This window comes from Perna viridis, chromosome 15 (genome assembly GCF_037379345.1).
Source record: "Perna viridis isolate PV_CMFRI_1.1 ecotype Kerala chromosome 15, ASM3737934v1, whole genome shotgun sequence".
In the NCBI taxonomy this organism is placed as follows: domain Eukaryota; kingdom Metazoa; phylum Mollusca; class Bivalvia; order Mytilida; family Mytilidae; genus Perna; species Perna viridis.
Window position 1 is genome coordinate 7838191 of NC_142459.1, and position 18247 is coordinate 7856437.

Consider the following 18247-nt stretch of genomic DNA (forward strand, 5'->3'; position numbering starts at 1 on the left):
TTTTAAATTCTTTTCGGAAATGATATATTAGTCAGTGACTGAATTGGGAGATTAGCGTACATATTTCTATGTGCAACATTACAAATCGTTACACTGAGTTGACTGACTTTCGGTAAAAATCATAGGATTAGAAAGGGACGGAATGTTAAAGGACCGAGATATTTATATGTGATCGCTGTCAGGTGAACGTTTAAAATAAATTCGAGGTCAATTAGAACCTTAACTCAAAGATGGGTTGAAAGCGTCTAGGTACATGTAAATTGTATTTCAAGATTATTTTTCCAAGCAGATGGAAACTAGTAGAGATGCACACATTATTTTAAGCAACTTCATCTGAGGTGTGCGTTTTCTCAGTTCCAAGTGTCATGGCCTGCCCAAGTAACTGAATAAAGCCCTCTTTTTTAGGCCTTGCTCTACTCTTGCAGTCTTGGGTCAACTTGGGAGGCTAATTTTTTTTTATTTTGCTGGACCGCCTCTTTGCCTGATTTTGGGGCATAAACAACAGGTAATAAAATGTCCCTGCAAAAGTTATGATGCCTTGCCCTTGTCTGCCTTGTTCACAGGTGATCAGACTAAAAAACCCAAGCTTCAAAACAGTGTCTGATGTTAGAAATTCACTCTAGACAATGCAAGAATCTTGTTATGAACTGGGTCTGTTGAACTTAAAAGATTAAGAGCGATGTAATAGGGTAGGGAGGAAGACGATCTTGCACTGTTTTATACAACAATGTCTTAACAATCATGGCAATTATCTAACACAGGAAAACAGTTCAATTGGCCTGACTTTTATGAAAATGTGATGGATGGACTCCCAAAAGTTCTAAAGGATTGTTTAATGACACAATTCAGTTGAAAATGACGTTTTACTGTCTAAGTTCTTTTGGTTAAATTATAAAGACCTTTTTAATGGTATCAACAAAATGACCACACCCACCACTTACCAGTGATTTTAATTTCTCTAGAGCTGTGGACTTATGGTCAAGCCTAGGGAAAGGAAAACTTTACCTTGGTATAATTGAAATAGACAATACAGACAGAAAGATTTACCATTGTTAATTGTAAATTTCTATGTTGTAACTGGTGCCATTAAATATGTCACATTCAACCTTATCATCCTTTTTTGGCAAGTTATTTTCCTTGTGAAAGGACATGCACCACAATGAAAATTTGTCCAACCAGAGAGTGAGCCATGTGTTCATTTTGATCCATGGAGATCCCTGTAAAATGTATTGGAAGGTTATAACTCTCCTGAAGGCAGCATTAATGGTTGTATCATCAACTGGGTTTAGTATACTTATGGCCAGAAAAGCCATCAATATCCAGTTTGTGTATGTAAAATCAGGAGCTTAAAAATAGCACCGTGGCAGTTTCATTCTGGTATACTTGGTAAATGCAATTGAGAATCACACCAGTCTTGAAAACATTAGCTACATGTACTTGTACATGTTGCTTTGACGATCAAATAGAAATTGAATCTTAGCTTTTTCCACAATAAGAATGCTCAAAACATGGCACCTGAATGTTTACGAAAATGAAGTGATCAGCATATCAATTCTAGACAACTTGACCCAAAGGCATGTTGGACCATGAGAACTCCCATAACCAAAGTTGGATCTTTTGATCAATACATGCACATGACAATCCACAGTTCCTTACCAAAGCCAGACATTTCAGACCATGGCAATAGGAGAATGCATAAGGGCAATAAATACTGTACATGTATATCTTAACAAATTTTACCATTTTGGAAGTTAATGATAACAGTGTTGACAAAAATTATGAAAGGACTTAGATGTTCGAATTCATCTGTTTCTTGGGAGCATTAAAATGTTTCACCTTCCTCATATTAGAATAATATAACAGGGCTTACAAAATGAAAGGTTGTATGCATTTAAGTCGTGTACATGTACACTACTGTCAACCAAATTATTAATTTCTCCACTCTTCACAGTGGAGTCACTCATGTCCTCCACTGTAACTCCACCAAAGTAAAAACTAGGATAAAATTTCTCTGTTTCATTACTTGTCAGTATTTTTGTCTGTCCAAAACTGAGAATGTTATTAAACTGCTAGAACTATTAAATACATATGTACATGTATACCTTGGTATTAAGACAGTAGTAAACTACAGACAGTTTTTGAAATGGTGACTCCACTGGTCAAGTGCATGGAGACACTGTGACTCCACTGTGGAGTGTGGAGAAATTAAAATTTGTGTTGACAGTAGTGTATGCTATCAATGGATACAAAGTAACCATTTTGTTAAACATATTAAAAGAACCATAACAATTCACGGTTAATCATGAATTTATCTTTCAAATTATCTTTGGGCCGAATAAAACAACATTCATAAAGCTGCTTATATGTACATCATCTCCACCATTTTCATGAACTTTTGGTTGCATACTGATGACTGTTTTGGCCATCACTATCTTTGAAAAAGCTATCATATATTTGTATGATTTGTTTTATGTCTAATCATCAAAGCTAGCCAATGTTTTCTAGGACTGGTTTGGTTCTCAATCACATTTATATACATTATAGTATACAAAAATGGAGCTGCCATGATGCTATTTTTAAGCTCCTGAATGACGGTGCAAACTTGATATTGATACTTGTAGTGGACCCAGTTGACTATAACTACTTATTACTATGCTCGTTTCTTTTTTAAAATTTATTTACATCACTTACATTACTGTCAACCAAAATTTTAATTTCTCCACTCTTCATAGTGGAGTCACTCATGTTCTCCACTGTGACTTCACCAAAGTAAAAACCAGGATAAATTTTTATAGCTTAAAAAAAAATCCTGTCCTTTACTGACTTGTTAATAAACTGCTAGAACCATTAAATATACATGTACCTTGGCATAAAGCCAGGAGAAGTTAGTTACAAACAATTTTTGAAATGGTGACTCCACTGTGGAGAGTGGATAAATTAAAATTTATTTACATTATTTACATGGACATATATATTCTATCAAACATTTTATTTTTACATGAAGTAAAGATAATTATTCCATGTAATATACATGTATGTTTACAATATTTTTATTGTTTGCAAAATACCAACAAAAGTAAATTGCTCAGAGAACTTAATGAGGTAGACCTAGGGTAAGGGAAACAACTCTTTAAAATCACTGGAACATTTGTATTCAGAATTTTACATCAATCTTATGTAAGCATCTAATTAAATTGGATTTATTTTACTCTTCTTCAAATGAAAGCTTGAGAGGCTTAGGTGAAATTGTGTATGATGCAAACATATTACTGATTTCATGCATTATGTTCCTTACCCTAGGTCTACCTCCTTAAGTTGGTTGACAATATTTTTAAAAGTATCTATTATGTTGTTATTGTCTCCCTTTGATGAATATAACTAAGTTTTTAATTTCAGGACAGCTAAATAATATAATGGATAAAAAAATAGAAATAGAACAGGCCGGGACAATTTTGTGGAAGAATGTTGAAGACATAGTAAGTTTTCCATGTTGTTACATGTACATGTATCATACCTACAAATGTACATGTATGTGTACGTTGATGTTTGGAGAGTATGTGTAGATGTGACTTGTGAACTCTTCCTAAATTTTTCAAGGGAATTCGATGATACTATATTGATGCTTGACATCAACATAGATCAATACCATAAAATTGGCTTGACGGGATGAGTTAAAAAAAATAAACATTTTGAAGTTCTTCCATGATGAGTACCATATCTTGGCATGTAAAAATAAAACAGTTCTTCATCATATTGTCTTTTCGTCTGCTTTGAAATCTTACCAATTTAATTTATAATATTTGAACGAGTAATTGATAGTGTAGGTATTATTGTCAAAGTTAAAGAATGATAAAAAGCCACTGTACACATCAAACAAATTCTCTCACTGTTCATATGTTGCCTTGTTTATAAGAAGATAGACCTGAGGTAAGGGACATGACTCTTAAAATTATATGTAAGGGATAGACAATAATACAAATGATGATTCTTCTTTAAAAAACTCTAGATTTAATCTAATTTCAAGTTTATCATTAAGTCATTATTTTTTTTTTTCAGGGTAAAAGATTCTGTACCAATGGAGCAGAGTGTATAATGTTAGCTTTTGAAAAGGACAAAAATGATGTACTAACTTGGTCAACAGAAGCTGGTAACCAGTTTTTAAAAGCTAACCCAAAATGGCCGGCTATGTTTCAGGATTTTTGCTGTAGGTTATTGATCTTTAAGATCTGAATGAATAATATCTCTGAATCTAATGAAATATTTTGAATTCATATTTGTACATTTGTACAAAAAAAAAAAAACCCAAAGTTTCAAGTTTCAATATTTTTACAACTTAAACTTGTGGATAGTTGCTAGTTAAACAGATATAAAGAGACCTTAGCTATCAACAAATTTATTGTTGCACTTGTAGACATTTACATTTTTATGGAAACACAAGTCAAATGATGATAATTCTGTTTCCCAATTGGCCAAATACTGATAACTTAGTGGTGTTCGAAAAAAAATGTGTAGGAAATTTGTAATTGTGTACCATATGTTATAATCTTTTTTATTTCAAAAATGCAAGTGTTATATTTTTGTCAAAGAAACTTTTAACAAATACCTGTATTCACTCTTCATATGCCCATCAAAGATTGGTTGTATCAGGATAGGAAACTCACTCAAATTCTAGTCAGTCCTGAATACAATTTTTCTATAAATTTACTATATGGCCAGTTCTGCCCAGAAATGGCCAGTCAAATATGCCCATCAAAGATTGGTTGTATTATGGTATACAAATGTCTGTCCATCCATCCATGTTAACATGCCACATGGTAACTTGAGAACAGCTTGTTTAATAAGCTTTAAACTTTACACGGGTGTTTTTTTTATGGTTTAGCAGTCTTTATACTTTTTGGAGAAAATTACAATGTGTGATCTTTTGGACACTGTCTTTTAAGTTATTATGATGACCTTAACCTCTAAAGGTCAAGTAAATACAACTCACTGAGGCCATTTAAATCATTGTCATCATAATTGTCAGCTATTCAAACTTACAAGGCAGTGTCCAGAAGACCACACAGGTGTTTTGAAGTAGTTAAGTAGGACACTTTGGTATAATTTAGGGCAGATTTCTACCTAGAGAGCTATTTAAATTACTCACTAGCCTACATACATTAGTATTGAAATTGGAATTGGTCTATTTTAATTAGCTGTAACAGTCTGTATAATTTTTGATAACATTTTGAACTTAAGTTTCACTGTTATGGGACTTTTCCATGTTTTTTTTCACATGTCCATCATGGGGACAGCCGTATTACATGCTCATGGTGCATCTGTTTATTACATTATTTTCCCTCTAAATGTAAAATTTTATGGGTATTTAATTTTTTTGCAAAAAATGTCATTTATTGATTAATTTCTTTTGTGATTGTAGCACAATACAAGGCAACATTGAAAATCAATCAAGAAGAAAACAGTTCAAAAGATGAAGCAGCAAAATTGATTGAGGATTCAGAGGTTAGCTGAATGACTTTTGGGATTTCCTCAATGTTTTGTAGGAAGGGAAGGGGGTGTATCCAAGGGATATTTGCTTATGGTTTTTCTAATTGCTGTTTTTGTATGAGATGTTTGCATATCAGCACATCAAGAATTTTTAGAGATTGCCTCAAATCAGTGACATTTCAGATTTTTTTTCTATTTTATATTTTCAATCTGTTCCACAAAACCATTAAACTTTTAATGTAACTATAATCAAATTATTATTGTACTCACATTGGTGTTGGTTTCAGAAACAACAAACTGACCATAAAGTTTTACATATGAAACAAGGTAAACTACCAAAAAAAATGGGTTTTCAGACCCTCTCCCTTGCTGTTACTGCTTCATTCGTCATATTTATCACTATATCATTAAAATGAGACCAAAAAGTACCTTTATCATCATTTTATGCTGGCTATAAACAATACAAGTTACCATCAACATTTATATTGGGCAATAAAATAGAAAAAAAGCCCAAAGTGCTTCTCTCCCTTTTTTTTCATGAAAAATTGCTTGTGAACCAAGAAATGATCATTTTCTTTTTCATCCAAACAGGAAGATGATGATGAAGATGGTGGGATGAATATGGATATTGATGATGATGATACAGATGATTATGATGTGGAGCAAGATTTAGCCCAAAGCAGGAAAAGGGGACGTTCCTGCAAATCTAGAAGTAATTAGAATTTGTTTGTGTTCTTATTTTAGAGTGATTTCAAAATGGTGATTTCACAATAGTCGATAAAATAATGTATTATTTTATTAACGATGCAATTAGAAGGATGAAATGTTTTAAATTTATAACGCTACTCTTTCATCTACTCCAGACATGAAATTTTATGAGCAACTCATCAGGTTTTCCTAGAATATCAGGGAACTTAATGAGGTAGACCTAGGGTAAGGGAAACAACTCTTAAAAATCACTGAAACATTTGTATTCAGCATTTTATATCAATCTTATGTAAGCATCTAATTAACTTGGATTCATTTTACACAGGTACGAAACCTTGATTTAGAGGTCCCATCTTCAAGACTTTTAAACAGCAAGATCAATAGAGTTTTTGATAATAAAAGCTTTCAGAAGATTTGTATGGGAATATGTTTTCAAGAACAACATGAATAGTACATGTAATTATACAAAAAAGCTGTAAAAGCGTTGACATAAATAAACTAAATTATGGTCCTTGCATGCCTACTGTATCTTAAATTACAGTACAGGAAGAGACACCATGGCTAAACACTGATAGAGTGGTTTTTAATCATTTTTTTTTTCTATAAGAGATTTTTTGTTGCTTTCTTTTGTTATTAGAGTTGTAAACATTACCACTTTAAGGAGGTAGATATGTTTGCATCATATACAATTTCACTTAAGCCTCTCAAGCTTTCGTTTGAAGTAGAATAGAATGAATTTTAGTTAATTAGATGCTTACATAAGATTGGTGTAAAATCCTGAATACAAATGTTCCAATGATTTTTAAGAGTTGTGTCCCTTACCTTAGGTGTACCTCCTTAAATGAATAAAAATTATTAAAAAAATCATCAAAGACTAAAAGTGGTACATCTTCATTTCAGTGATCAGTATGTCTCTCTCTGTACTGTAATTGAAACCATTTCAGATTAGAGAAATGAATTCATTGTAAAATCACATCTATCTTATGTTAGTTATCTCCCTTGAGGTTTTTTTCAAAATTTAGTTTTGTTGTAAGAGCTCTTGTGACTCCATTTGACAATGAATTTTGGTCATGTTTACAAATGTATATCAAATGTTACAATAAGGTATTCTCGGACAATTTTGGGCTGTGGACTTTATTAGTACTCTTTAATAATTATATCTTTATGTATACTTAAGGCAAACCACCCCCAAAAAATAAAGTAAAACCAAGGCAGAAGAAGAGAAGCACAAGTAAAGACCTCATTCAAGATGAAACTAAAGTAAAAATGACAAGATCAAGGATAAAATTAAGAAGAGGAAGCCGTGAAGACCTAGGAGAAAAACTGCCAAACAAAGTTGTTAAACCAGAGCAACTGTCTGACACACAGATGCAACAGGAAACTTCGGAGGAAAATGAATTAGAAACAATTACTCAAGAACTCAAAGGGAAAATGCGTAAAGATGGGCGTGGCCGTAAAATGACAGGGTTCAAAAGTCAAGGTAGTCACTGGAGTTCACACCCAGAGTTAAAGCCCTTGTGGGACTATTTATACAACAAAAAGTACTCCTGTTCAGTCTGCAATTTGGCTTTTGAAAATGCTCCAAAATACTTCAATCATGTACGATCCCATAAAAGTCACCAGACATGCAAGATTTGTGATGTTCTCATACCTAAAGGAGCTGAAGAAATGGCTAAGCACTCAGAATCGGCACATCCTAATGGCTTTCTGTATCAGTGTCTAGGCTGTGACAGAAAGTTTAAGAGTAAGCTTGGACTGAAAAATCATTACATTGGTACACATGCACCAAGAAATGCTCGCTATATCTGTAAGATTTGTCAGACAACATACGGTGACAAAGTACAGTTAGAGAGACATATTAAAACTCATGAATATGAACATCCTTGTTTTATTTGCCTGAAAAAAATTAAAACTTTGGAAGAGTTAAAAAGTCACATGAAAGCAGCTCATTGTTTATATTTCTGTACTACCTGTAGTGCTTATTTTGTTGATCCTGTTGTACTTAAGGAGCATGAGCAGAAACACAATGATTCTACTTCCTGTCACGGTGTACTTGACTCTTACACTACTTCCTTAAATGATTCCACTTCTGCAACAATAGTTGGTAATAGAGAGTCTGAAGTGCCAGAAAGTGTGTCAGATGTAGCCATAAATAATGAAGAAATATTGCAGAAATCAGTGGACATGATTGAAAAACAAGATAATTCTTTGGATAATGCAGTAGAATCGATTATAAATCAGAACAACTCATTAGGATATCAAACTTCAGAAAGTCAGTCAGAAATACCAAGTGTAAATGAAAATGAGTCAAAAAACAATGTTTTATCAGATGCAGAAATTAAGAACCCAGATGACCCAGAGGAGTCAAGTGAAACTATGGCTTCAGATACAGAGAAAAAAGATATGAATGACAAAACAACAGAAGAAGACTTGAAAGCTGCAGTTATTGGGAGCATTAAAGGAAACCGAGATAAAAAGACATGTAAATTTTGTGGAAGACAATACAAGCATGGTGTGGCTTTCTTAAATCATTTAAAACTGCACAACAATAAATCCAACTTTACCTGTGAACACTGTGGTAAGGTCTGCAAGACTGATGAAACATACAAACGACATATCATTCTTCATTTGCCTGACGAGGAGAAACCATTTCATTGTGATGTATGCCAGAAAGGATTTCAAACAAGAACAAACCTGAACAAACATCTCATCGTCCATAACGAACCCAATGCTCTACTTTGTGAGATCTGTGGCAAGGGGCATAAAGATCCTAGAATGCTGAAGGTACTTATTCTGTAGATTAATTTATACCCCCCACTCAACTGTGAGTGGTATATTGAAATCACCTTGTCTATCATTCTGTTAGTCCTTATGAACTCCTTCGCAATTATCTCGGCTCCTAATGGGTGGATTTACATGTAATTCATACATCTTTTCGGATGCAGTCGATATAGTTTTGCTTTTTACCCTTTGACCTTAAGGACACTCTTCTATGGAAACACAAGTCATCTGATTGCAATTCTGTTTCCCGATTGGCCTAATACTGATTACTTAATGGCTTTCAAAAAAAATGTATTGAAAATTTGTAATTTTGTGCCATATGTTATTTTCATGAAAGAAAAATAAAAAGAAGTAAATTTTACTGCATAGGCTGTCTGTTTTTAAAGATAGTACTTGTTTAAATTTGGTGTGTGGATTTATATAAATTGTAAGCAATTTAAGGAGCTGTCTGGTGTTAACTTCTTGTGTTCTTTTTTCCTTGGACTTAGCCATTTTTTAATATATGGTACAGTACAGAAAGAGACACACCTGAACCATGACTCAACACCAACATAGTGGTGTACCACATTTAGATTGGCTGAAAATATCTTTTAAGTCTTTGAAAATATTTGAATATTTGCTTCTGCATGTAAAGTGGTTGAGCTTACCACTTTCAGTACAAAACAGTAAAAAAAATTGTATAGAAAATAATTATTGAGAACCACTCTGAAACTGGTACACCAGTATGTTGGTGTTCATTTATGGTATGTCCTTTTCTGTACTGTATGATGGAGAAAATTCTCTTCACTAAAATCTTGACTCCCAATAAAAGGATTGATTTCAAATTTGGTACATGTTCATGTACAATGTATGTTGTAAGCGAATTTGATGCTGTGCATTTTCAACTTCCTGTATGAGTGGGGGGTACTGTATTTATAACTATATGTTGTACATTTTGTATGACAGCATATGGAACTTCATTTTTTATAGCTCTCCTGGTTTAACCTAGAATGCCCATGTTAGAGTCTGAGATTGTTTCATCATGAAAGTCTCAAATTCATGTTCTTTTTTTAATGAATGAGTTGCCAATTCATTAAAAGTCATAAATGTAAAATGTTTTGTGAGATACATGTACATGTACCTACATTACATGTACATGTGTATTTGTTTCCATCTTGTAAAAGGATGTGAATTTTTTATTCAGGATTTTATTTGTTAAAAATCTTGTTTTTATAGAATATTTTTTGTCAACTGAGGAAAATCAAGACTGCATAAGTATGACATACCAATATTGTTTTTTTTTTTATACCTCTGCTCTACAGGAAAGGAGGGGGATGGTTATACTGTTTTACCCATGTCTTTGTTTCTGTAACATTTTTTCTGCCACTGTTTTCTCAGCAAGTACTCATCAACTTTTTAACACATTCTTTCAGTAGTTATGCCATATGTTGTGATTCGAAAACAACTTTCTGTTTACCGAGAATTTTTGTTAACTTTCTTTATATCTTGATTTGAAAATGGGGGTATCACTAGTGAGCCATTGCTCACAGATTTCTTGTTTTTCATGGCTTCCTTAGTCATCCTTGATTTCACTTTTGTAAATCATAGAATCATGCAAAAGGTGATTAATAGATGGAAAGATTGCATATTTTTTGAGTGAAGATATGTTACAAATGTACATGTATTTGAAAATAAATTCTTGTATAACTTTCTTCACATACCTTTTCTACATGTACATTTACATGTAACTGGCTTTTTATAAAAATCATTGTCTATTCCATAAATACATGAAACATACTTGCATAAATATACATGTACATGTGCATGTACATATAAAATAAAAAAATGTCACTTTTTTACAATTAACTACTGAATTCTGATTTTGTAGGACACTCCTTTAGACTAAATACTTGAAAAAGTTTCCATTTTCTTTTTTTTATTCCAGATCCACATGAGAAAGCACACAGGAGAAAAACCTTATCAGTGTGACATATGCCACAACAAATTCCGTAGTCGTGAAAATCTGGCCAATCACAAGGTCACTCACTTATCTCGCAACAATCCGGCTGTCATATGTGATGTGTGTGGTAAGACCTTCTCTCACAAACTCAGATTAAATGCTCATAAAAAGAGGCATAATCCAACTGATAGTGTACCATGTCCTATGTGTAAGAAAAGCTTCAAAACTACTTATAATTTGCAACTTCATTGTGTATCAATGCATGTCGATTATGCGAAGTCGCGTGGTTGGCACATGCATACATGTGACTACTGTGGGAAGTGCCTGGCAACAAAAGAGAGATACAATAACCATATAAGGACACACACAGGTGAGAAACCTTACCGTTGTTCCTACTGTGGGAAAGGATTCGCCGAGAGCAGCAACCTGAAATCACACATCCGAATCCACACGAATGACAAACCCCACTCGTGCGAAGTTTGTAACAAATCATTTATTCATAAAAGAACACTGAGGAAACACCTTCAAAGTCATGGAATTCAAGTTGAATCTGAGAAACAAGATGCAGAAACTGAACTCTCAATGCAAGAAAGACAACCCTCTCCAGAGATACAGAACTTGTCTGTGCCTAAAAAGCCGGCTTTTGACCTGCCGAGAACTCAGAACTTCACAACTGATGAGTTGCTGGCAATTTCTATTGTTACAGGCACTGATAATTTCTTGATGCAAAACTCTGTCCATCATCCCCCAGCTTTAATAGGGGACCAGTCTAATGTACCTGTAGTTGTCAGGGAATCAGGCTCTGATTATGTGGAGCTTAAGGATGCAGTAAGGAGATACCCAGTTGAACAAGTACCTCAAGACAGGAACCCAGGACCGGTTTCCATGGCCCCAGTTTCCATGGCACCTCCCCATATCGGGCAACCCAGGGATCACAACGAAGATATGTGGAATAGTAATAAATTTAGACTTATGTATAATTAACACATATATTTATTACAGTTGATTCTATTTTATTGCAGTTTGATCATGTTGATACATAAATGTATGCATGAAAACTGCATAGGAACTCTTAACACATAAGCATTATCTATCTTACCAATACAGAAAAATTTTGACTTGTATGAGAAATAAGCCAAATACAGTAAAACTTGTGCAAATTTTTATTAAATTTCTTTTGGACTAAAAAATTGGTTTTGTTAACCAAAGTTCAAATTATATTATTTATTTAATCTGATTAGCATGCCTACTGGTTACTGGATCTGGTGGTTCATGCAACCCCTAGCCTTTGAATACAAAGGGTTTTTTGTTAAGGGTAAAAATTATCCAATATACACAGACTAATATTTCACTGATCAGGAATGGTTTTTTTTTTTCGGCTTTTTAGCGGATTTCCGCTATTTTAGATCCAAACTTTGACCGTTATGATTTTTTTTACTGTATATTTACTCTGATTTTGCCAATTTCGGCTTTGTTTGTTGACCTTGCTGACCTTGACCTTGTAAAATCATCCCTGACTTACGATGTAATCAAATATTATTCTCGAATGTTAAAACATATGCTGTTCCAGAAGACGAACTAACAGTAGACCAAGAATTCAAAGATTGAAATAGAAATAGAATGTTGTAAATGTTTTTCCTGTAAAATTATCTGCTAAAATGTTAATGCATGTTTTTTTTATTTGATAAATAGGCTATAAAATTAACTATCTGGAATCCACTGTACCACAGGTTAAAAACTTACTGTGTAATGCAATGTATAATCAAGATAATGGCATTCCCAAAATTCTCTGTTTTTTTATTTTTAAAGAAAAATAAGTTATATGTTGTCAAAAGTACAATATTTTCATGAATATCTAATATACATGTTCATATGTTTATCAAAGGCATGACCAGTTGCAGTTTTAATAAAATGCCAATGAATACACAAAAAAGCAATGTAATGTCATATTACAAGTGGTTTTGTCAAAAGTAAATGTCACTGTAAGCTTGGATGTTGTGTTTTATTGTTTGTTGTATTTTGTTAAGATATCAAAGTTTCTAGAACCGTAGACCTGTGGTTTGTTTAGAAAATTCATCTTTTGAAATAGTTAGGGGACATAACTCTTGAAATCAGTGATATGTTTGTATCATATTCAATTTCACCAAAGACTGTCAAGGTTTCATTTGAAGCAGAATAAAATCATCCTAAGTTGCTTAGGTGCTTACATGATATTGATGAAAAATGCTGAATATAAACGTTCCAATGATTTTTAAGAGTTATGTCCCTTATCCTAGGTCTACCTCATGAACTATGGTTTTGGCAAGTCAGTTCTGATGGGTCAACATTTCTATACAATTTTATATAAATCTCATGAATTCTTATTCTTGATTAAAGTTGGCAGCCCTCTCAGTAATTTATTTTGAATAGATGTCACTTTTTTTTATTTTGGGCTTTATGATGAACAGTACTTTAGTCTTACCATTACAATTCCTTTTTGTCCACCACAACAATGTGGAAGGAAACAAAAAAATACTGGAGTCCATGCTTCCATGCATTTGTCATTCACATTTTGTTCACGCAACTCCTTGAAAACCACTCGACAGATTTTGTTAAAATTTTGCAAGATTATTATTTAACATATTTAGTTGATCATATTGAGCCAACATTTTGATTCAACAAATTTTAAATGAGAAATGGGACTTTTTCACTTTATATGCCGTGGTGAGGGCTATAAGGCTACGCATAGCACTTCAATTTTATTAGTGGTGACAGGGACTTATTGCTGCACATAACAATCTTGTTAACTGTATTTTTATGTCTGATTTTGCTAATTTCTGCTTTGTTTGTTTTGCCTTGTAAAATTAGTTCTGTTTATTGATTAGTTGTGTCATGTACCACTGCACAATGTTTTTATTTACTTCCTAGATGTAACTGCTGGTTCATGCATATTCATTGTTCCAAATTTGATGTTGTTTCTTTTAAGAAAGGATTCTAACCAACCATTAGATGCTTTAAATGTAGTAATCCTCTGCAAATCATAATGCCTTTTCTTTTAGAAGTGGTCCTGTCACATTAATTCTTCTACTGACGGCATCTTTAAAAAACTCCAAACATAAGTCATTTATATCTTCGTTGCTGGTCTTATGTCTTTTCCGTTTTGATGAGCCCGCTATGTTTTTCTCCAAATTCTCGAGAACTTCAGCTTTACGATTTCGCAAGTTTTGAATCTGTGTTTTTCCTACTCCAAAACTTTCAGCTACTTTATATGCTGGACTTCCATTGTCCAACAATTTAATTGCCTCTACTTTTTGTTCTAACTTTAAAACTTTTCTTTTCATCGCCATTTTCGTATCTAATTGTAAACTGTTTTCAACTGATTATTATTCATACGTCAGTATTTATTTCCGCGAGTTTCCGGATATTTTCGTAAATTTGACGGAATTTTTTGTTTTAAAATTACTTTACTTCTGGTTTTCGAACACTTCCGCTAAAATCAAAAGGTCGCGCAAGTCAGGTTTTTTAACCATTTAGACATGAATAATACGGTCGCTAGTCGCGTTACGCAGGGAGTCGCTTAATACAGTTAAAAATAATAGAAAAATGAATTGGGGGGACCTAAATTAGGTCGCATAAAACAGGTGGTCGCTGAATACAGGTGGTCGTTAACACAGGTTTGACTGTATATGGACCAGTAGAAAATTGTATGAATTGCATTGGTTTCAAATTACAAAATTGTCATCATCATTTAAAAAAGAGATGTTTTTTTTTCTCTTTTCTTCCATACATGTATTCTAGAGTAAACTACATTCTAAAAGTATGATATAAGAAATAGTTCATGATACTTTGGGCTAAATTGCAATATATGGGCTGGATTGTTATATGACTATATATGCTGAATATTACTGTAAAACTTTTCTAACCAGGAAACAGTTCAGATATATCTTTTCTAGTTTTCCTCTGAATTCAAAACATCCTAAAGTCAATGCATTTTCATGATTTTGAACCTGTGTAATCCAAAGTTTCAATGAATTTTCATTATTTTGAACCTTTATAATCCAGAAGTTCCAAAGATGAAAATAAAGATAACAAATTATTACCTCTATTAATTATGATTTATTTTTCGTTATGTGAAAAAATGGCAGCAAATAATTTAATTTCTGAAGTAACGAGCTTTCTGATTTGATAAAAAAAATTGTCTGTATCTCATAGACCAAATTTTTTAATGTGTCTGTGAAGTCATTGACTTTTGTTATAATACACTTGTTGAATTTTGGCATTACAATTAAATTATAAGGAATGAGTGTTCATTTTTTTCGGTCTATGAAGAAATTACCTCGGTCATGTGATACACACTGAATAACCTGCATATATGGAATTACTGAATGTTTAATTAATTCTTTCTGTTACTTGTGTAATAGATTTGAAATGTATTTGACCATTTGATATCTCTAGTACATTTTTTATAGTGCTTTGTTGTTAGTTATATTTGTTAAAGTTTGACTTTTAATTAAGTGCAAGTTTTTTGTAAGAATCGGTTAATATGGGAAAAATCAGAAACATTCATGTCAAAATTCCTCTGATCTGACAATATAATTTCACTTAAGGATTCCTTCTCTATTTGAAAAGACCATTATTTCATCTCTGTATCACTTGATTTGCTCAGAAAAATGCAGAGGACGCTAACCCTACCGGTGCACCTGGTACATGCTCCAAGTTTTTAGTGGAGTCTGAGTTGCTCATTTACTTTGTTACTTTGTATGTATGATTTTAGTTACTTTATGTTCTTTGTTGTGTATATCTGTTTTCCATGTCTGGTCTTTGTCCCTGGAATACATTCTTTTGATTACAGCTATAACCTTGGTTCCCATGATTACTCTTTCAATTGAATGTTAGAAAAATGACTTTTTTTTGACAGAGTTACCTACCTTTAAAATGTTCATATTCAGTCCATTTTAATGAAATTGTAATTCTTCTTACCAAAGTGATATGGAAAATCTTGTACTTTTTCCTTGGTTCTGATGGTGCAAGTAATCAAAAGTCAAAAGTCAAACTTTCTAAATGGTGTTTTTCCATACCATGGTTCACTAATTCTTACAGAGACTTACACTTAAATATTTATACTATAATTGATGTTCTGCACATGTATTTTTTCTTGAAAATGTAAATTGAAAAAAAATTATTGCATTTTGATAGGGATCATTTTTAAGGCCTTGAGGGGGGGATGTTGTTTCCTCTTATCAAATTTGAAGATGATCAACGAAGTTGAACCAAATGAGTTACATGTATTATTAAAAATTATAATAACACATCAAAATTTATATAGAAAAATGCAGTCGGAATACTTTAATTCATGTTATATTTTCTACCTTGCCCAATGTTGGTTAAACTTCAGGAGTGTTAACCCATGATATTATGATTTCAACATTTTCTGTCAATTATAGTTCCAACTTAAATCTTTGACTTAAAAAAATTGTGTTAATGTACTAAATTTATACCTAGATCGGAAGCAAACCCAATAATTGCCAACTTATGTTAATTTTTGGCAAAATGTCATATGTGAAAATAGGATGATAGTATGTAACTGGTGGGTGGGTGTTGAAATTATTTTCATAACATTTTTCTCAGCAACGATTAATCCCACCCCGTGATATTTAGTATCTCCAGCATCAGGTATAGATCCCATATCCTAGGATTCGATTTCAGGCCTGTCGGACATCTACTTCCGGTTTAATAAAATGTTGCCATTTCTGCCTTTTGACCCATTTTTATTTTTGCTTATACATGATTAATATTTTACCACATTTTTAAGCCATGGGCTGATCTAGAAATTAAAAAAAGGGGGAGTGTGACACAAAAATTTCAAGTACAGGGGGTTTCCAGGTTATCATTTGCACTTTTTTATCACATTTTGCAAAAAATTTACAAAATTTTCATGATATATGTTATAAGGTGATTTGCTGATAGGTTCCCCAAAATATTGACCAATCAAATCACTTGAAATTGAATATTTGATGAAACCCAAGAATCTGAGGCCTGCAAAAGAAATATCTTGGAATATGTACACAATTTGTTTACCTTATTTAGCAATTTTCTTTGTGGACATTTTCTCTAGCATATGAATAATTGCATTTCAACTACAATAAAATCATATTACTGTATTGATGTTTTTTTAATTATAAATACATGTGAATTATTGTAAATACATGTACGTACATTTAATGAATGAAAGCAGTATATATACATAATGATTATATTAATAATAAACTTTTTAAGAATATTTTATGTTTCTATGCTTTTTCTTTGTAAGAGAAATCAAGAGAACCAAGTTTCTTTGAGATCTTCCCCATCGTCCATGTTAATCAGGTCACGTGGAACAAGTGTGTGTCTTGACTGTCTTTCACGAGAACCAGAAATAATAGAGATTTTCTCCTCTACAGTGGTTGAAACATCGATAAGATGAGTGCTATCATTTATTGGTATTTGATACATTCCTGTTGAGAAAAATAATTGAACATGTAAACACAATGTATATAGTTACCGCTGAAAGAATAATTAAGAGAACCAAGTTTCAAGCTGAAATCAAAAGAAAGTAATCCATGGACAAAGACCAGACACAAAACAAAGATCATAAAATAACCAAAATAATACATACAAAGTAACAAAAGTAAATTAGAAACTCGGACTCTACTAAAAACTGGAAGTATGAACTAAGTGTACTGATATAGATAACATGAAAAGTAAACCAAGTGTACTGGGAAATTTCTATCAGTACAAGTTCGTTGGAGCTTTATAAATATTCGAAACAAATATCATAAAATCATTTTTTCTAAATAACTTCTTTCGCAAACGAGCTTTGAGAAATATTTAGTAGCTTTGGTGAAATTGAATATGATACAAACGTATCACTGATTTCAAGAATTATGTCCTTTACCCTTGGTCTATCTGCTTAACAGATGGATTTGACAGATCAATGACTACTTGGAAACCTATCAGTGATTTAGGTTTACACAGCTTTCACCGAATGTTAAATTGTATATCTTTAGTACGCGTGTTATTCGTTCAGAATTATATATTGTTTCGTTACGTTTTCATTTTATATTAGCTTTGGTGAAATTGAATATGATACAAACGTATCACTGATTTCAAGAATTATGTCCTTTACCCTTGGTCTATCTCCTTAACAGATGGATTTGACAGATCAATGACTAATTGAAACCTATCAGTGATTTAGGTTTACACAGCTTTCACCGAATGTTAAATTGTATATCTTTAGTACGCGTGTTATTCGTTCAGAATTATATATTGTTTCGTAACGTTTTAATTTTATATTAGCTTTGATGAAATTGAATAGGA

The 18247-nt window shown here is 32.6% G+C and overlaps 1 protein-coding gene across 3 annotated transcripts; it reads left to right on the forward strand.

Moving 5' to 3' along the window:
• Positions 1-190: 190 nt before the first annotated feature.
• On the forward strand, positions 191-17171 carry LOC148596785 (uncharacterized). Of its 3 annotated transcripts, none has more exons than XM_088563317.1 (7): positions 191-249; positions 3397-3476; positions 4057-4204; positions 5417-5499; positions 6076-6196; positions 7370-8976; positions 10898-17171. In XM_088563317.1, exons 2-7 carry the CDS (start codon positions 3414-3416, stop codon positions 11894-11896), a joined length of 3021 nt encoding a protein of 1006 aa, XP_088419443.1. In that variant the 5' UTR covers positions 191-249; positions 3397-3413; the 3' UTR covers positions 11897-17171. The 3 variants fall into 3 exon arrangements, with proteins under 3 accessions (XP_088419443.1, XP_088419444.1, XP_088419445.1); XM_088563318.1 differs by having other exon boundaries at positions 245-338; XM_088563319.1 differs by lacking the exon at positions 191-249 and adding an exon at positions 430-505.
• The last annotated feature ends 1076 nt before the right edge of the window (positions 17172-18247 follow it).